The 19,912-nt window shown below is 40.2% G+C and overlaps 2 protein-coding genes and 1 long non-coding RNA gene across 5 annotated transcripts; 2 read left to right on the plus strand and 1 right to left on the minus strand.

The window, feature by feature from the left end:
• Positions 1-1,020: 1,020 nt before the first annotated feature.
• LOC131665942 (ras-related protein Rab-34) lies at positions 1,021-4,417 on the plus strand. Of its 3 annotated transcripts, none has more exons than XM_058938216.1 (7): positions 1,021-1,190; positions 1,443-1,609; positions 1,779-1,880; positions 2,099-2,163; positions 2,271-2,401; positions 2,464-2,687; positions 3,951-4,417. In XM_058938216.1, the coding sequence occupies exons 1-7, from the start codon at positions 1,128-1,130 to the stop codon at positions 4,009-4,011; spliced, it is 813 nt and encodes a 270-aa protein (XP_058794199.1). In that variant the 5' UTR covers positions 1,021-1,127; the 3' UTR covers positions 4,012-4,417. The 3 variants fall into 3 exon arrangements, with proteins under 3 accessions (XP_058794199.1, XP_058794198.1, XP_058794200.1); XM_058938215.1 differs by having other exon boundaries at positions 2,480-2,687; XM_058938217.1 differs by lacking the exon at positions 1,779-1,880 and having other exon boundaries at positions 2,480-2,687.
• A 3,191-nt stretch (positions 4,418-7,608) lies between these two features.
• Positions 7,609-9,589, minus strand: LOC131665883 (uncharacterized). The gene is made up of 3 exons (XR_009302051.1): positions 9,366-9,589; positions 9,016-9,257; positions 7,609-7,878 (listed from the first exon to the last, which is right to left on the minus strand). It is a non-coding gene; the product is annotated as an uncharacterized LOC131665883 (long non-coding RNA).
• Positions 9,590-12,480: 2,891 nt separating this feature from the next.
• Positions 12,481-19,898, plus strand: LOC131665880 (NADPH--cytochrome P450 reductase). The gene is made up of 11 exons (XM_058938098.1): positions 12,481-12,864; positions 14,980-15,188; positions 15,451-15,643; positions 15,720-15,869; positions 17,179-17,303; positions 17,423-17,611; positions 17,692-17,930; positions 18,002-18,333; positions 18,399-18,660; positions 18,738-18,960; positions 19,046-19,898. Exons 1-11 carry the CDS (start codon positions 12,496-12,498, stop codon positions 19,188-19,190), a joined length of 2,436 nt encoding a protein of 811 aa, XP_058794081.1. The 5' UTR covers positions 12,481-12,495; the 3' UTR covers positions 19,191-19,898.
• Positions 19,899-19,912: the final 14 nt, after the last annotated feature.

Consider the following 19,912-nt stretch of genomic DNA (forward strand, 5'->3'; position numbering starts at 1 on the left):
AACTTATGCATGAAAAACATAATTTTAAAATAAAAATATAATTTAAGTACATGCAAACAATTTGAATTAAAAATATTAAAATGATTTTATGTATTTATATTTAAATGAAAACCGAAATTAGCATAATTATATTTATAAATTAGATTAAATTAGATTGAAATACAAAACACGTGTATTGTCTGCGAGCCAATAAGACAGTGTTTATCATGCCTTTATTGTGACTTTTTTATATAAGGAGAAAATATTTTCAAATCTTTTACTTAAACGAATGAGGCAAGGCCTATCTTAATCAGTAGAACATCATACAATTCACATAAATATTACAGGATTATATGAAAGAATACATAAGTTATTAAATTTGTTTATAAGGGCATAAGCTCCGATTTTGTTTGACACCAACTCTGTATCATCTATAAAACTCATTGTTTCATTCGTTTATGAGATGACGTTTTATTTTCATAGTTCTATCTTATTCTATATTTAGTTTTTATTCTTAGCAAAATGAAAATTCGCACGACACAATTACTTACACAATAGCGAGAACGATAAATCGTTATCCGAAAAGAAATCGACACATTAAACGCGACTGAGAAGGAGAAACTAAGTATAGTTGATTCCTTCGGAACAGCACCTCCTGCCGATCGCATCGGCGCCAAATGGAAAGGCCCCATCAAAGCAAACAAACGCCACGCAACTACGTCGAGCGAGTAGCGTCGGACAAGAAAGTTTAACATTCATGGGAACTGTTCGAGCCATACAGTTATAAGCTGCCATATCCCTTCGATCGGCACAAAGCCCTGAAAAGTGACGCACCTTCGCCGAGCGAAACAATGGGGGATACGCGTGACGAGCGGCGTGCTTTCCCTCTTCCCGTTTCCCCCTACTCGCGCGCGCGCCCTTTAACCGCGGCGCGGCGCGGCGCGGTGGCCACCCGCGTATGCCGCGCCGCACGTGTGCAGGCGAGCGCGTCGCTTGGATACGCGGAGTAACACTCGCGCGGCAATCGGCCCGCAGCACCTGCCGCGCCAGGCCGCGCATCGTGCGAGCCTCCGTTCCGGACCGAGTGCGCGGCTGGGAAAACCGAGCGCCCGAGAGCTTTCCCGGATGCCGCTCCGACTCGCCTGGCCATGCTAGAGAGCCGATCCGCAGTCTACAAGATGATCAACAGCGACGTCGACGGCGATCGCACGGTAAGACGCGCGTACGCGATTCGTTTGCCGTCGTCGGCTCCCGTTCGCCTTGGGGCCGTGCGCCGAGGCGAGCGACGATCGGTCAGTCGTGTCTATTTCGACGATACTGTCATTTGCAACGGCCGGCGGCGAGCGCTTACGCAAAAGCTCGCGTGTGCTCTCCGACTCGCGTGTCCTCGACGGCGAGGGCAGAGCGCGCCGCGAGAGGACGTGTGATGGACTTGCGTGGCTCTATCTCTCTCTCTTCCGCAGATTCGCAAGTGGCCAGCGCCCTACGCGTCTGACAAGACGCCCTATCACGAGCGGGACTTCAGCGGGGTTGTGCGTCGAGTCTGCGCGGCGCAGCCGCTGCTCCCGCGCATCTCTAAAGTCATCGTGCTAGGCGACGTCGCGGTCGGCAAAACCTCTCTGGTGAATCGGTGAGTATGTGCGCGCCGTGGGTCCCGGTCACGCTCCGCGCTCTCTCTCTCTCTCTCTCTCGACCAGGATGTTGAGACAGCGCGATGGGGCAACGCGCTCGCGGCGTAACGGGCGCTCGTTTGTCGACAAGGCCGGCCGCTGACGGGACGTACTGTGTGCGAGTTGCAGGTTCTGCCACAAGTCGTTCGACAGCAACTACAAGGCGACGATCGGCGTGGATTTCGAGGTCGAGAGATTCGACGTGCTCGGCGTGCCTTTCAACCTGCAAATGTACGTTTGACTGTCGACTCTCACGGTAATCAGGGCTTGAGCTCAACTGGGTTAGTCGCGCTCAGCCTCCACAAGCACGCGAGAAAGTTGGCGCGCGCATTGTTCGCGTTATTGACTGAGAAAGAAAAGAACGAAGATGGCCGGTTTTTTTTCTTTTCTTTTTATTTCTTTTCCATCGGAACAACTTTGATTAATCTGCGCGCGCTTTCTCTTTTCAGCTGGGACACCGCGGGACAGGAAAGGTTTAAATGCATCGCTGCCTCCTACTACAGGGGAGCGAACGGTAATTATCGCTGCGATCGCAGCATCGGCTTTCGCACACGCTCGTTTCCGCGCAGCTCCCCCGCGCCGGGGACACGCGCGAGAGTCGTCTTTCTTTCATTTTTGCAGTGATAATGATAGTATTCGACCTGGGTAGTCTGATGTCGTTGCATCACTGCCAGCAATGGTTGGCCGAGGCTAATCGCAGCAACAACGGCCCCCATCACATCTTTCTCGTCGGTACCAAGCGAGACTTACTGGTATGCCACTGCCACTGAAAAAATTTACAGAGACCACAAGGTCGGGCCATTAACGCACGTAGCGAGTGTCTTTTGCAGTCGAACCAGGTGTACGAGATCGTGGAGAAGAAGGCGCTGGAGATATCCCGGCGCATGAAGGCCGAGTTGTGGGCGGTGTCGGCGAGAACCGGCGACGGCGTGGCGGAACTGTTCGCGAGGATCACAGCTCTGGCCTTCAACGCGAGCGTCCTGCGCGAGGTCACCAGCCTCAGACTCGAACCCATTACCCTCGGCACCGACTTAATCAGTACGTCCCTCTCGTATTTTCTCTCGCTTTACTTACAGCCGTGTCTCCCTTTTCCGCTCTTGCCAATGCGTGATGTCTTCGCTGAAATGACTATCGCCGTCGCGGCTCTGCGCGGTTCGTTGACTCTCGCCGCGATGTTTAGTCATCGAGCGCACGTGCGCAGGAAATGCGATTTGGGTCTCTTTTTGTTCTCACTTTTTTTCGCTTTTAGACGTCTTTGAGTTTTTCTTTCTGGTTACAAGCGACTGTTGCTTTCATACATATCGCAGAGCTTTTTAGTATAACTCGTTAATGTACATCGATGGTATAGCAATAATTGATACATATAGATAGATCACTACGAACTGGTTGAGTGTTGCGTTCGACTGATCTCACGTAGGTATCGCGATTTTTTGCCACAACAAATTACAAAAAAAAAATACACTCCCAACTTACTTCTACATTTCCGAAAATACATCGTTATGCATTGTGAAAACTTTGAGTAGCGTAACTTTGAATAACGTAACTCTTTCGAATGACAAGTTTGAATAAAGTTTCAAGTCACGCTCTCTTTCGCTTATTTTTCACTCTATTATTATATTAGAAAAAAAAAACAGAAGTTGTGAATCTTACGTGCTGGATGATGTCACGCTTCGACGCACGAGCGCCTTTGTGCCTGCTTTTTCAGCTCATCGTTGGTATACACCTTGCTTAGATATGCATTTCACCTTTCACGTCGGATTCGTCGAGCCGTTTCAATCAATGCTTCATTTACATATTCAAAGTTCTCTTTCTTATCAAATCGTCTTTGCTTTCTAAGAGAACGATTTAAAGCTTTTAAAGTGATTATTTTCAAGCGATCAAATTTATTCTTGATCTATAGTTTTGATAAAAACTAAAAATTACTAATGCAGCATTTGCATGCCTAAGCGAGTCTTTCTTCGAAACCTCTATTATAGAATCAGTCGTGTAAATTTGGAAAATTCCAAAAAATAAACTGTGCATATAAAACATACAAGGAATCAGAGATTATTCCGACAAAAGTATAAGTAGCTTCAAGATTAGATACAAAAATATTCTATGTATTCAAAATTCAAAGATCTTTTTTTCGAACGTGATTCTGTAACCACGGTTTATCAATATTTAATTTAGCTTTCGAGGTTTTTTTAAATCGACCAATTTTTTTTAGTATTAGCACACGCTTCTTTTTTTTATTGGTTAGCTTTATGATATACTTGATGACTCGTTTGTGTTAGATATAACGTTACGATAATTTTTTTCCAGGACTAAATCGGGAAACGAAAAAGACAAGGACGAAGAATCGGGGATTACCGAAATGCGCTAATTGTCAAAATCAAGTCTGACAAAATCGTGATGTGTTTTTTTTAATTTATTTCACATCACTTACTGTTGAAAGGTATATCAACCATCGCAGTTTAAACATTTTATTATATGAAAACTACTGTAATTTTGTTAGGATAAGTTGATCATTGATCTTGAATGAATATAGTCTTGTGCAAAATATTTTTCTATGGACAATTATCAAATGAATTATCAACAATATCGTTTTAGTCGAGGTCTTCGTGTACCCGAAAACTTGTATTTGTATTTTTAAATATATTTCATAATTTTATATTCATGTAAATAATATAAATCTCAAAAAAGAACGTGTAATTCAAAATTTTTTTATACGATTTAAATGTATTTTTGTACAAGTATAAAATATAAATTTGTACGATTTTCTTAGTGTATCCCAATATAATTAGAAATAAAAATGAATTCCATGTGAAGATCTGTAACTTGATATTTTATTGGTCAATTAAATACACGAATGATATTTTAATTAAGTATGATATTCAAATACAAAATGCTTCAAATCGTTACAGTAGCGTTGAAAGATACTAAGCAGATGAAAATAGCTAGAAATTTTTACGAGCTATAAATGGATTTATCTTCAAATATGAGAATAAAAGTAAGAAACTGAAATTTGAACGAAGCAAGAGAGTGGCGCGTTTTGCGTCGCCGCGGTCGACGGGCACTTTCGATATTTCTCGAATGCTTGTTCAGGCGGTGGTGATGACTGGTGGGTGCTCGTCTGTCTCTGTCCTGCTCGCGGCGCAGAGACTCAAAGGCGTCCATGGTATATACGAGTACATACTCACATACTATAGAAAGACGGAAAGCGTCGCGAGGGGTACACGTGGAAGGTGATCGTGTGGCCATCGTAGCCCTATCGTGACCTGCAGGTAGCTCACTGCTAATTTTTTATACAGCTCTCGTTTGCGCACAAGTCCGTAGTCATCAAAACCGTCCAGCAATAGCTGTTCTCCAAAGCTCTATCACCAGTCACTTCTCAGCAGGTCGGTGATTACTTCTCTCTCTCTCTCTTTCTTTCTTTTTTTCTCTCCCTCTTTCTCATTCATATCAATTATTCGCGATATATATATGTAATCGATAATATTTTCCTGCTTGTTGGCGTCCGCGTACACGCACGTACACACACACACACACACACACACACACGCAAGCGCGCAGAGAGAGTATAAGCTTCAAACGACAGATACGTTGTCCGAAAAAATGAAGCAGAAACGAGACAGCGATCGAGATTCGTCGGTAGAAAAAGTACATTTGATCGCAATCGCGCATCGGTGAATCATACGTGCGCGCGTTTCGACGCTATTTATTGCGCGACTTACGCGGCATTTACATATTCTAGCGTGCGTGTACATCGTACGTGCGTGTGCGATACGTATGTGGCAGTGAAGTTTGTGTCGAATAGGTATACACTGCTCATTTCGAGCAATTTAATTATTTCTTTTTTCTCCCCCAAGGTCTGTCTTTGCGCTCGCGCGTAATTTTGTTTATCCGTTTCAGTATGCGCGCGCGTGTGTTGTATGACGAAATATCGTCGTTGTATTGAGATGCACGGTGCAGCGGCATAATTGGATTGCCTGTCGTTGCGCAACAGGTGATCTTTGTTACTCCTTTTTGCGGCGCACGATCGTCTGCTCTGCACCGATGTGTTATGGGAAAGGGAATTTTGATTTTGCGACGACCTCTATTTGTAAATTCCAGACGACTGTAGTCAGTGATTTTTTCAAACGCGACTTCCATAATATTTCCTTTTTCTCTGAATTGGCGATGAGACATTACACTAACCGGCCGTTGCAAATATTTGTTCGATGGAGTAATTTATTAATAAATTTCATCGCGGCCTGCGATGTTTGTCGATTAAGTAAAAATGGCTAGACAAATAAGATTCTTCTTCTCTCAATCGTCTTGCGCAATTAAGTTTTTTCTGGTTGTTTGAGTCAACATAGCAGTAACACATAGATGAATATATTGTCTTCGGAATTTTGAAAATAACGAAAAACTCTGGTCAGCTCTCGGAGCCTTGGCCGTTTGATTTGTTGAATAATGCAACTGGATCAAAGTTCAGGGCTAAAGTGATAATTTTTTTCCCTCGTGATACGATTTTCATGTGAAACCATTACTTTCAGAAATTTACGGTATTTCTTCACATTTTCTAGCATTTTTGAAAATGTTTCGGAGCAACGGCCATTATCTGGCTCTTAAGCATGTCGACTGCTAGAGAAATTCTATCGCAACATTTCGTTCGATTATGTAGAAGTCAACACCAATGTTTTCCCCTTCGCAAAACTTTTTCGAAAAATCATTTACCTTGACGCCTGCGTGACTCACTGTTATTATAAGTTCAGTCACCTTTTTGAGTAAATACAATATATTTCCAATTAGTCGATTGCCTGCTCGCTTATAAGCTTTCACACCTCACATAATTTCGTACTGTTTTTGTTGTTTCAACGAATATTTACGCAAACCCCATAAATATACTACATAATTCTTCTCGTAACTACTATTATGCTACATTGTTCAGTTGGCAAACGAAAAAGATAATGCACGTACTTCGTTTGTTATGCGCACGATTATGCAATGAGAATTTGCCGTCACACGATATATTAACGTAAATCGATAGATTCTCCATTTTTTTATATCAATCATGCGATCTGAAGATAGGAAAATTTTTCATTCCGAAATCGTCTACGCGATAAGGTCGTTCAAGATTCTACTTTAAACTATGTCAAACTCTTTCCTTTATGTGTACTTTTAAAATGTGTAGTCATTTAAGTTGTTTGATTAGTCTGATAGTACATTTTAACTATTGCTTATGCAAGGTTAAATTATTACTTGGATAGAAATTTCGATGATTTACATCAAAATTAATTTGAACGGCAAATAATTACGAAGGATGATTTCTTTTAAATGATACGCTGAGACCAAAAATGTATTATCTCTATGTGGCCCAGTTGCGTTATTCTCTAATGATTAGACACCCCTCAATAACAATTATCCAGTGCTGAATTTAGTGGATAAATCGATAAATAAACAGAGGTTATAAAAAGTGTAAATGTAGCATATTTTTGGAATAATACACTAATATAAATAACAAAGAAGGCTATATATAAAGAATTGTTACCACATTCAGTAATTCGGAACAAGTGAAAGAAATTCAAGAAATTCACGAATAAAGACAAACTCGATAATACCTTTTATCGAATAAACACACTAATCTTGATTTACGTGTCATAAATACATATATATATACACACACACGTATGTATGGGTACATGTATGTATATATGTATGTATGTAATGGTTCCTGTAGTAAAGTTTTGTATGTAAACAACGTAGGAGGGTATTAAAGGCATGAAGTATAATAAATCGTAGCTCCGTGGTGAAATTATTTTTCTTGATTCTTCTTTTTTTATATAAAAAATATATAAGAGATGGGTCTGAAAGTAAAACCAGTTTATTTATGACCTGATTGACTGAACTATGCAGGTCACGTGGGTTAATATCTGTACCAGTGAACATATTGTTGCTAATAAATAACTCGCGTTATTGTACATCGATTTATTATGGATCATGAACAAAAAATAAGTAAGTTAATTTGTAGGCATCGCAAAAAGAACAACACCCACTTTCATTCAACGGCCTAACTTTAAAATAATATAGTAAAATAATCTTAATGCACTTAAATTACATTCATTCTCAAGACATAAATTTATTGAATATCTATGTGTTGAATAAATATAATCATCACTAAAAAGAATCTTAAATCAATTATTATTTTAAATGGAATACCGTGAAGCGACTTCGGCTTATATAGTGCAATATTTCTTGAAAAACTTTTCTGAAATCAGAAAAATAAAATAAATGTAAATATAAAGCTAAAAACGTGACGGATGAATAGATGAAAGATGATAGTAATGTTAATTGCTGAAAATGAAAATTTTGAAATTTAGTTTGTGAAAAGGGCTGCCCCAAATAAGCCGAAACTCATTTCCGCTGTTTTTTCAACAATATATATACACATAGGGATGTCTTAAAAAAGGTTTAGAATCGTAGCCAAATACGTTGAAAAAAAAAAAATGAAGTTATCAGGCACAGTCGACGTTTCGATTTATTTAGAAAAAGAAAAATTAGATTTGAAATTATAACCGAATCAGCAAATGTAAACTTAATTGGATTTTTTTTATTTACTAATTATTATCAACGGATGTCAAGATGTCAAAGAAAATCACGTTTTTTTCCCTCACTTTACTGCTTACACATTTTTTCTAAACAAAAATGCTTAAGTCAAGTATTGTGCGAGGAGTTCTTTGGTAAGAAAAACGTGATTTTTCTTACCAAAACGTGATTTTTCCGTAGATTTGAAGATTCAGTTCTCATACAAAGCACGTCATCGAAAAATCAAGTAAAATATGTGTCGAGAAAGTGCATGCCGAGAAGGCGCAAACGTTCCCACGAGGCTAAAGTTACTTTCTCACATTAGTATTAAAATGTACTAATAACTCTTTTCTGGAAGCTTATACAAAACCTCGTCATAAAAAACGCAGTGGATGAATGGAGTATCTACGCTCGAGGCTCATGCGAAAAGTAAATCATTTAGTTTTTTTTTAATTCTCTAATGTTTGTTGTGATATCAGTTGATGTGTAAAATATATGTGCTTCTGTAATCTCAGTAATTGCGATTATTTAAGCATTTGTGAACAATTCTGACGCCGAAAAAGATACGGATATGGAAATGATTCATTGTTTTTAAACCTAATCGTAATTTAAATTTAAATCGTATAAGATCACGTCGACGACAATTGCCTCATTAACAAGATAAGATGATTTTTTCACGACAATGCAACACTATTCAGAATAATTTCTTTTTGTTTTTATCAAATTAACTTACGGAAAATCTCATTTCTATACGAAAACTCATCCAAGAATGAAATTCATGCAGAATCGTTTGGTTTCCACCAATCATTTAAAAACCCACCTTTACTTTATTCATCTGTACTTGTACGAGATTAACAAATCTCACGCCCTCTGGTCATTTGACAATTGTCATTGGAAAGGTATCTAGTCATTCGACAACATTTACTATTAGATCTAATTTACCCAGATGGGTTGCATAATCTTTAGGAACCCGGGTGAGAATGACCAAGCATCTTCTTCTCAGAGTGTAGATTATTTATTATTGCATAGAGAGAGAGCGACTGATTCTTTTCTGTTTTGCACCTATACAGTGTAAGATTGCCATTCAAAATTTTTTATATATTATTATCATATATGAATAAATCGTTTTTAAATTGCATATAGACGGAAAGCTATTGTTTTTTTAATTACCAATGTGTAGATACATTTGTATAAAAAGTATATGTAGTATCCAGTGTAATGACTAGCGTTTTTATAACATGGAATTAACTGCGCTATCGAAATACGATTGTTTTAAAAATAATAAAACCTTTTATCGCAAATGTTGGACAAATCGTTAACCAGTCATCGGTGTGCACACACGTGTATGTTCTTTGTTTTCAAAGCCACAGTCCCGCCTCAAAGGCGTTATCCGACGAACTCGCAAGATATCACTCAGCGAATCTCGAGACTACCGGCTTCGCGCGCTGCTTCTCGCTTCAGTTCCAGCCATCGTCTTACGAAAAGTTGCACGCGAGCGGTCGCCGCTGCAATCGTTACGCGTCACACTCGCGCTCCACGCTGGTATCTTTGTCGACGTCGAGTGGCTGATGGGGTATTTCAATTGCCATGATTGCGCGTCAAGCATCCGTCAGCGCAGCCGCTGAATATTCACGAGCGTCGAGGCATTCGTTACGTGCGCGCTGCTGATGCTTCCTTACCCGGCCTTCTGAGACTTTTACGTGGGTAGACCGAAGATTTTTATTTAATTTTTTTCGAAGGTTCACGTGCCAGAAAAGCTCGCGCTCAAGCGTGCATTTTGCCGACTAAGCTTTCAATTGTCCAATACGTTATTTTCGTAAAGACTAGCCACTTGTTTACTCTGCATAAGTGCGACGGTTAGATCGATTTATTCGCGTTTAACCGCTCATTGTTAGGAATATTCTTTCGGGCGATAAAATTTTCCGCTTGGACAGTGGAAAAATAATACCGTCCATTCGTTCGATAAATTCCAAAGATATGTCTGTGAATAGTAATCGAAACTCGGAATTTTCATGGCGCGCGCGTTTGTCGCCAATTTAAAAATCAGGATTATCCGCAATATCATGACCGAAAGAGAATCGACGAAAGTGAAGGTTTCGATTATTTTCAATATAATCAAGAACTGACTTTTCGATTGGTTCATTCTCACAACGTATACTCCATCTGTTACCGAATAAAGCGTTACAAAACCATTCTCTAATATCATGTGGATTACTGATTATTGGAAATACTAATAAGAGTCGAAATATTTTCACAGGTGGCCATATTATCTGCAAGAACATTGACCAAACTCCAATTACCGATGCATTAAACGCCGATAACGGTAATCGGAACAAATTCAATAGTAGCTTATAAACAAACTACGAACTTATTTCGTTATGTTAAATAAAAATGTTTCGTTCTTGTATAGATCATGAAGACATGTACCTATAATTAAAATAGTTATTAATTCTAATTGTCTCTTGAATTTGGATCGTGTATTTACTCGTTGTTCTGCAATCATCTTGTATAATAAATCACATAGTACTTCCTTCAATACAACGTAACGCATTTGATAATACGCGAGACTTTAATATTTTTTATTATCTACGACGCATGTATCCCTCTTGCGTGTCGCGTAATCCTCGTTAAAATATATACTAATTTCTCAGTCCCCTGTGTATCGCACATTCGACTTTTTTCCGATATCTGGCAAATTGTTGAACATTGTTTTGAAGCGGTAACGTATAGAGTCAATTAATAATCTCAACACTGCAAAATAGTTCTTGAATTTTCTCATTATACTCGAAAATCAGTATTTTCATGATTTACGAAAATTTGTTTAACGATGCAGTAAATCTAAAAGACTTAGAGAAAAAATTCCAAGGCATCAAGAAGCGTAATCTGCAACTGTTGGTCGATAATTTTATTGAATTTTACAGCACTCGTTGCTTTGGAGTACCGTTCAATTGTTAAACTACACCCCCAGAAAACGTATGCTTGCAAGCGTACAAAGGAAAAGGAACGCAACACTCGAGATCTCCTCGTACTTCGATACCGGAGGATCGACCGAGCGTTCTCTTTCCCGACAGCTCCATGTAGTGCGCACGTATGCGCATGACTTGCTCGTTTTCTCACCTCTCGCTCTCCGGCTGTGGCAGTCGGCGTTGACACGTTCGGGCGACGGCTACTCGCCAGTTTCGCGCTGTACGTCGCGGCCGTCGCGTCTTTTAAGATATTCACGTTGCACGGGCGCTCGCAAGCAATTCGATCGTCGCGCGGGAGTGTCGTCGAATATTGGGCGTTTTCTCAAGGCTGCCATGGATTTCCCAGTGAGTAATTTAGCGCCCGGTCGGATTTATCCCTTGCCTGCGTGGGCCGCTCGGCCACGTACGCCGGATCAGGGCGCGGATCGTCGAGTTGCGACCGACTCGCTTGCAAAAACGGCATAGATCGGTGTCGCCCGCCGACGCGATGATCGAGTGTCTTTTTTTCGGCGGTGCACCTGCGCCCGGCGCGCGTGCACCGAGCGACGACCGGATTACGCGATGCATTTCCGTCACACCGAGCGCGCGTTCGAATTTAAATTGCAAAGCTCGCCGAGCGACAGGCGTCGTGTCTTCTTTCTTTTTTTTTTCTTTTCATTCGCACTACTTTTCAACGGTATAACCCGCTCGAGCGATTTTACCATGTAGCTACGTGTCTGTTTCTGCCTCTCCCCCTCCCCCCTTCCCTCTCTATTCGTCGCGAACGTTTCATCCGATTTTTCACCAACGGCGCACAACGATAAATGCAGAGTCAGCGCTCACGCGAGAAACGCCAAGTATCAGGAAATTATATTTTTAATTGGAGACGTTGATGATGATTTTTCGTCGCGGAACGAATTTTCTAGAAACGAAATTGCAACTGGAAGAAGAAGCAGCGCGACGACGATTATCTAAATTAACGCGGACTGTAATAATGTCTTCTGTGTTGTTTTTTCGGTTGTTTTGCTTCTTCACGATTGCGCGACGAAAGTTAAAGGCTAATTGTGAAAAATGCTTTATCAATTCTTCGATTGCGCGGCGAGCCGCGCCGATAGATCGCCGACGCCTCGCGCAGAGAAAACGAAAAACAATAAAGCGCTCGCGAGCGATAATTAAGCGATCGTCTGGTTCGCGCGATGACGAGCGATCGAGGAATAATGGAATGCTGAGGATGCTAATCGAGCGAGGAAAAAGCGTTCGATCATGCAAACGCGGAAAAAGACGATCCGTCGACGGCGCTGATGCGGTTACGTAAGCCGACGTGATCAGCCTTGACATGGTGCTGCTGCTGGGCAATGTCAGTGTGTCGCGTTGCCGATCGTGCGCGCCTTTCTGTCCCTTCGGCGCGCAAGCCAACGAGATTGGCCAGGGAACTGGCGCCCGAGTACGCTTTGCAATGGCGACCCGTGACTTTGCAATTCGGGCGCGACTGGCACGCGCTGAGTCTCTCAAACGGTGCCGTTTGTCTTTGCTGTCCGGCTACTCCGTCTGGCTCTGTGCGCACGCGAAAAATCATCGTTGTCCGCCGAGGAGCGACGGACGCAACAGCAGGAAGACGATACCGATCGATGCCCGACAGCGCCGGCATAGTCTGCGGAGCTTCCTTTCGCAATGTCGCGGTCGCTTGCCACGGCCAACGAGCGAGCTATCGTCTCTCGTTCAAGGTTAGAGGCGACGTGTGCGATTGAAAACTCCATGACTCATTGTAATCGTGCGCTTGTCGTAACCGCGGTCATTTCTAACGATTCTCGCGCTAACGTCCGAAACTAACGAGCCGTGATATTACCGGTGACCGTATATCTGGAGCGCGATAACGAAGATTCGCTTCGTTACGCATAAGAATGTTTTTCTCTTATTTCAACGTCGGAATTGTAGATCAATGCATATTTTCGATCGATAGAAATGATGGGCGAGCAGTTCGTCCATACGCTCGAGCTTACCGTGACGCTCGCGGGAATTTCGACAGAGGAAATTCGATCGAACATCACTGGCGCTATTGGAATATCTAATCGTGCATTAGTCATTCGACGCGCGGAAATTTTCTCTCTCCGCGCGCAGCTACGTTCGTCATCGACGTAGGCTCTTTTTTATTCCTTGCGAAAATCTCTCGACTCATCGTTGGAAATCATCTTCGTCGTGTGAATACTAACTAAACTCCGTGACATAATTATTACGAAGTCAAAGTCGATGTGCAGCGGCGAGGAGAGCCGTAGGGCAATCTCCCCTCGTCGGATTACAAAGTCGAGAAAATGATTTTGAGGCGGAGTGAGCCAACGCGTTCGGCGGCCACTTCGCTGTACTCGTTTGGCGCTTCTCTTCTTCGCCGGGAGTACCCGAACTTGCAATTGTAAAAAGACAACGCTAGCGAATGCCAATTTTTTCTACGATCGAGAAAGTGCGCGTCGCGAGTAATGTCGCAACTCGGCCTACAGTTTTCGCTAACGAGTCGGTTAATAAAAAAGAAAAAATATAAGAGAAAAAAGAAATCGTCACGTGCTATTCAAAATTGCTAGAGGGACAATTTTGGATTATGGGGTGAACACTAAATAAATAAAGATGGAATTATATTTTAAATGTAAGTTCTTTAAAAAGTGAAAACATGTGTTTTCATGATTCGGAGATTTGATGACCCTCTCCCAATATCGGCCCTGTGAAAACGGCAATATTATACATACTAGACTATTCTTATTACATGTTTGATTCATACACACGCATTCCAACAGGCAATCCTCTAAACGAATTGCATAGCAGTCGTTACGTCAACATCCTCGGCTCGTTTATTATATCTCTTTCCCTTCTCTGGATCCTCTCGTTTTTAATTCCTTTTTCTCGTGCACGAACACAGTGCGAGACCGGTTTGCCCCTTTGAGTCACCGGTTTCTCTCTCTCTCTCTCTCTCTCATTCTGCATCGGAATTTTGGGATGATGGACTCTCTCTCTCTCTTTCTCGACGTGCAGCAGCAGTCGTAGCTCGACCTAGAATGCCGTAAAAGGCATTTCCTTTTCAAATGCCTCTTCTCCCGGATCGAGGCCGAAAGTATTCTTTTCTTGTTGTTTTCCATGCGGCAAAAGGTGAATGAGGATGATCGATACGACACGATAAATCGCTTGTTTGCAATAATTGATAGATTGACGATAAGATACGTAAAATATTTATATCGTAGGCGAGTGTTCAGCCGCATCCGAAGATCCGCCGAGTGAAAACTATAGTGTTATATGTCATCAAACGAGTTACAAATCAAGTCTTTATAATCTGTACGCCATCGTGGAATAAACGATCAAGATAGCATGTCATTGTTATCTCCGAACAAGTATCCGGCCTGAACTATCAGCTGACACTGTAAACAACAGCTTCTTATCGCTCGATTATTCGTACGAGAAAGATATAGTCTATCGCAGGTCACCGTCGACGTTGCATTGCCTTCGTAGAATATTGTACAGCAATGAAATACGTTTTCGTCACAATTTATTATTTGCGCTTTTGCCACGGCGAACGACAACTCCAAGTGTTGAAAACTATTCATATCTAGTCCATTCGAAATATTTAACGTGCAAAAGAAAAGAATTTAACGAGTCACACGACGAATCTTTATAATTTTAACCAATCACCTTAATCACGCGTTGATCACCGTCGAATTTGTACCTGTCATCGCGACGCGGCAAAAAGCGCCACGCGCGCGCGCGTCTCGAAGTCACGTATTGTCATAGTGATCAAATTGAATGATTTGCGGAAAATGTGAGATTCCTTCAAAATAACAATGTGCGTGTTTGGTTCGCAGACGACAGACGCAGCAGAGTCGCAGCCAAAAGCCGTGAGAATGTCGGACGCGCCGGGACCAGCAAAGGCGGACGAAGCACTCGACGAGTCGCTGTGGTTCAGCCCGCTCGATTTAGTCATTGGCCTTGTCATTCTTCTTGTAATCTGGTGGTGTTTCAAGAAATACAGACAGGAAGAGTACACGTCTGCAACTAGATCGTACACCATTCAGTGAGTCTCATCGGAGCTTAATCTTTGTCGTGGGCATACATCTGCTGTGAGATTTTTTGCATATTTTGATCGAGACATCGTGAATGATTCAAGAACGTAGTAGGAATTGAATAATTTTTCGCGCAACGGGTTGCCATACACATTTCCTGTGTGTTGTTTCTTACGGAATTTCCTTCGTGTCTTCAATAAAGAAGTTGAGTGACTTTTCAATGACGATTAGCAATGTAAAAAAATAAAAAATTCTCACGTTTCTTCTAAACAGACCAACGTCATACGCAGCGGTAACACCGTCGGAGAACTCATTTATCAAGAAGCTTCAGCAATCCGGACGAAGTCTTATTGTATTCTATGGCAGCCAGACAGGAACAGCCGAGGAGTTTGCCGGCCGACTTGCCAAAGAAGGTATTCGTTACAAGCTCAAGGGTATGGTCGCCGACCCCGAGGAATGCGATATGGTCAGTGATAATTTAACTTCAAACTGAATTTCGCCTGTATATCGACGCTTCGTTATCAGTTGATTTTCTTTTTCAGAAAGAGCTCATCAATCTCAAGAACATCCAAAACAGTTTGGCAGTGTTTTGTTTGGCAACCTACGGAGAAGGCGATCCCACCGACAACGCCATGGAGTTTGTCGATTGGCTCAAGAATGACGATGCTGATCTTAACGGCTTGAACTATGCTGTGAGTATATTGTGCTTTCTTCTTCTTTTTGTCGCCAGTGAGCTTTCATGGTTGACAATGCTGATAACAGTCAGTCCTTGAAAATAAATAACGCCATATCAACACTTTTAAGTAGTGCCCATTCTGCGTGCACATTGCGACGAGTACAAATTTTTTTAATTAGTCGACTTTGACACGATAGTCTTTTTTTTCAATTGACAGACACATTTTGTTCAATGAAACGATGTTACGACTATCCCAGTTTGCGTAGCTCAAAAATTATAATTTTTAAAGTATGCGTAAGAAAGATTAACTGACATATCAAGCTTACGGATTGAGCGTAAATTTATTTAAAAGTGCCCCCTCTACCAGTAGCTCCGCAATGTACGACCAATCGACATTCATTCTATCTTGCTCTTTAGCTCGCGCTTCGTACTAAAGGATGATTCTAACCTCGTTTTATAACGTTCAGTGTTTCACGGTTTGGCTTTTGAGCAGCTCGTTTCATTTTCCGTGTATCGATCAATAAATCGTTGTTTTTTTTTATCGCAATTAATCGGCGAATCCAATGGCAGGAGTTACGTAAGTTATATTCGATCTGTGAAATTGGAGTGGTAGCACATTACACACGTGATTCAAGTGATCGTCATTTTTTTTTGACACGATAATATACTTGTTGCGGGTTGAAAGTTCGGAAAAGTTTTTTCTTTCATGGTGACACGCCGATGATGTATTTAAACGAACGTCAAAAAAAACGATGAAAGTAATCAAGTCGCTGGTACGTGTGGCCATGCGTCGCATCGTGGCACGATGCAATCTCACAAGGCAGACGACGGCCAGCCTTGCGCTTAACGCGCCACCTCAGTTCGAGGTGATTCTGATATGCTTTTAACAATGACTATTTGTTTGTTTTTCTTGAGTTAAAGCTTGTTTTTGAATGAAATAAAATTGGTTAGTTATCGAAACCCGTCTTATTCATACGCTGAATACATCTGACCAACAATCATGACTTGTAGTAAAGCGAGTGTGATACATTTTTTGTAGAAGTTTTACATTACAAACAGTTGTAGTACCATTGCAGAGATGACTGCAATGAAGATTCATTTAATAATTTTTTCACCCTCTCTGTTGGACAGTTAATTACTTTTTTATTTCTTGTATTATCAATAAATTTAAAAATAATTAATAACCATCACTTGTTGGTATTAATTATTTACTCATCTTTCTTTATAGTATAAGATGAAAAAAGTGTAAAGGAAGATTGAATAATATTTATTATAATAAATGACTTTGTTTTATTTATAGACTTAATTTTCATTTATTTTTATAGGTGTTTGGCCTTGGAAACAAAACTTACGAGCATTACAATGAAGTTGCCCTATATGTCGATCATAGATTAGAACAACTTGGTGCTAATCGTGTTGTTGAATGTGGTCTTGGAGATGATGATGCTAAGTAAGTTCCATATTTTTTCCGTATTATCAAGTTTATATTATCAACATTATTAAAATTTCATAATTAGAACAAAATTTTCAATTTGAACTAGGAGATTAAAACAAAATTCTTATTTTTAGCATTGAAGATGATTTTATCACTTGGAAAGACAAATTTTGGCCATCGGTTTGCGAGTACTTTAACATTGAAGGTTCTGGAGAGGATGTCAGCATACGTCAATATAAACTTACTGAACATAATGACATGCCAGCAGATAAAGTTTACACTGGAGAGATTGCTAGACTCCATTCCTTCCATAATCAAAGAGCGTAAGCTTAAAAACAGTTTAAATTCTGGAAATGAATAACTTGTAAAACAAATACCTATACCAATTGTTACTTAATTTCAGGCCTTATGACGCTAAAAATCCTTACTTAGCTCCTGTCAAAGAGAACAGAGAATTGCATGGCCCTACATCAGAAAGATCATGTATGCACATTGAGTTCAACATTGAAGGATCAAAGATGCGTTATGAAGCTGGTGATCATTTGGCCGTTTATCCAGTTAACAGTGCCGAGCTTGTCAACAAGATCGGTGAAAAATGTGGTGTTAACTTAGATACTGTCATCACCTTGACCAACACTGATGGTAAAATATTTCAAATATTATTTGTATATAACTATTTATTTAATTAATTAATAATATTTTTTTATTTACAGAGGAATCTACTAAGAAGCATCCATTCCCTTGCCCATGTACATACCGTACTGCCTTAACGCATTACTTAGATATTACAAGTAATCCTCGCACTCACGTCCTCAAGGAATTAGCTGAATACTGTAGTGACTCGGCTGATAAAGAAAAATTAAAGAATATGTCGTGTTCCAGTGCTGAAGGCAAAGCTCTATTCCATCAATGGGTTACTCAAGAAAATAGGAATATTGTACATATTTTGGAAGACATTCCAAGTTTGAAGCCTGCTTTAGACCATTTATGTGAGCTGTTGCCTAGATTGCAGTGCCGTTACTATTCAATTTCTTCATCTCCTAAGGTACTTTTCCGTCACTTTCGAAATGCTATTATAAAAAATTAAATTAATCATGCTAATTTTTTCAGTTGCATCCTAATGAAATTCATATTACTGCTGTGGTGGTAGAGTACAAAACTCCAACTGGAAGAATTAACAAAGGTGTTACCACTACTTGGCTAAAGGAGAAGCATCCGTCTGATCCTCCATGCTTAGTGCCGATTTTCGTTCGAAAGTCGCAGTTCCGCTTGCCATCGCGTACTACAACACCTGTAGTGATGGTTGGTCCCGGTACTGGTATTGCTCCATTTAGAGCATTCATTCAAGAACGCGATGTCGCTAAAAAAGAAGGTAAAGACAATTATTCTGACGATATATCCACGATTGAATTAAATTTATTAATTTTTTTATTTTTTGTCCAGGCAAAGAAGTTGGCGATACAATTCTTTACTTTGGCTGCCGTAAACGTGAAGAAGATTTCCTTTACAAAGAAGAGTTGCAGCAATATGTAGATAGTGGAACTTTAACTTTGCATACTGCTTTCAGTCGAGAACAGGATAAAAAGGTTTACGTGACGCATTTGCTTGAAAAAAATAGTGATGAATTATGGAGCGTGATTGGAGAAAGGAACGGACATATTTACGTATGCGGGTAAGACTCTAAACTTTAATTTAATCAAATGCTCAGTACGTATTGAATGAAATGGTATTCAATAAAATTTAATTTTTGATTTCAGTGATGCGCGTAATATGGCGCGAGATGTGCATAACATTCTTCTGAAAGTAGTAATGGAAAAAGGGAACATGAGTGAGTTACAGGCGGCTGACTACATAAAGAAGATGGATTCGCAGAAGCGCTACTCCAGTGATGTATGGAGTTGAATGGTTTGCTTATCAAAAAGTGTAGAATGTGTTGGAAATGTCATTGTGAAGGGACAATGTTGTTACAATTTTCGCGAGTGTCTGAGACAATATGTTATTCCTCGCAACTCTTTTTATATAAATATTTCTATAAATATATATCTTTATATTTAAGAACGAATATATCTATATACGTGGATGTTTAAACAGTACACCATAGACTTTTTAGATAGTCTATTCAATGTACTGGTAACTGGAAGACCTTGGTGGCCAAACACGTTGTGATAATGTTGCGCAAATCTTGTTAGATAATTGAATATTTTATTAATTAATTTAACGCAAACTATTCACGCGATGATAGAACAAAAAATTTATAGTATATCAAAAAAGAAACATAGATTAATCATATCATTCAATTGTATTTTTTACGAAATGTTTGAATGTATCGGTTACTAATATAGGAAAACTAGGACAAATGGAGAAAAATATGCTGCAAAGTGTGGCGTATATTTCGAGTTGATTAATTGCAATTTTTAGGAAAATTATTTTGAGCTAGTAATTTATACTTTTTACGTTAATTAAGTATAAAATTATTATGTAGGCGTATATCGTGTACATTTCTAATAAGACAAATTTGTACAGATAACTTTTTTAGACTGCGGGAAAAAGTTATTTTATTATACAAAAGTTTGTTAGTGCGTGCGGTTGTTCACTTCATTTATTATAAATATACTAAAATTAAT

The sequence above is a fragment of the Phymastichus coffea genome, unplaced genomic scaffold (genome assembly GCF_024137745.1).
Source record: "Phymastichus coffea isolate CEN01 unplaced genomic scaffold, Cenicafe_Pcof_1.1 PCOF00055, whole genome shotgun sequence".
Lineage (NCBI taxonomy): Eukaryota > Metazoa > Arthropoda > Insecta > Hymenoptera > Eulophidae > Phymastichus > Phymastichus coffea.

Coding starts and splice junctions, on each gene's coding strand:
- LOC131665942 (XM_058938215.1), top strand. CDS start 1,128: ATGCTAGAGAGCCGATCCGCAGTCTACAAGATGATCAACAGCGACGTC. Junction 2,164..2,270: donor CTACTACAGGGGAGCGAACG/GTAATTATCGCT, acceptor TCATTTTTGCAG/TGATAATGATAGTATTCGAC. Junction 2,688..3,950: donor CCTCGGCACCGACTTAATCA/GTACGTCCCTCT, acceptor ATTTTTTTCCAG/GACTAAATCGGGAAACGAAA.
- LOC131665880 (XM_058938098.1), top strand. CDS start 12,496: ATGTCAGTGTGTCGCGTTGCCGATCGTGCGCGCCTTTCTGTCCCTTCG. Junction 17,612..17,691: donor TCCTTCCATAATCAAAGAGC/GTAAGCTTAAAA, acceptor ACTTAATTTCAG/GCCTTATGACGCTAAAAATC. Junction 18,334..18,398: donor CAATTTCTTCATCTCCTAAG/GTACTTTTCCGT, acceptor TAATTTTTTCAG/TTGCATCCTAATGAAATTCA.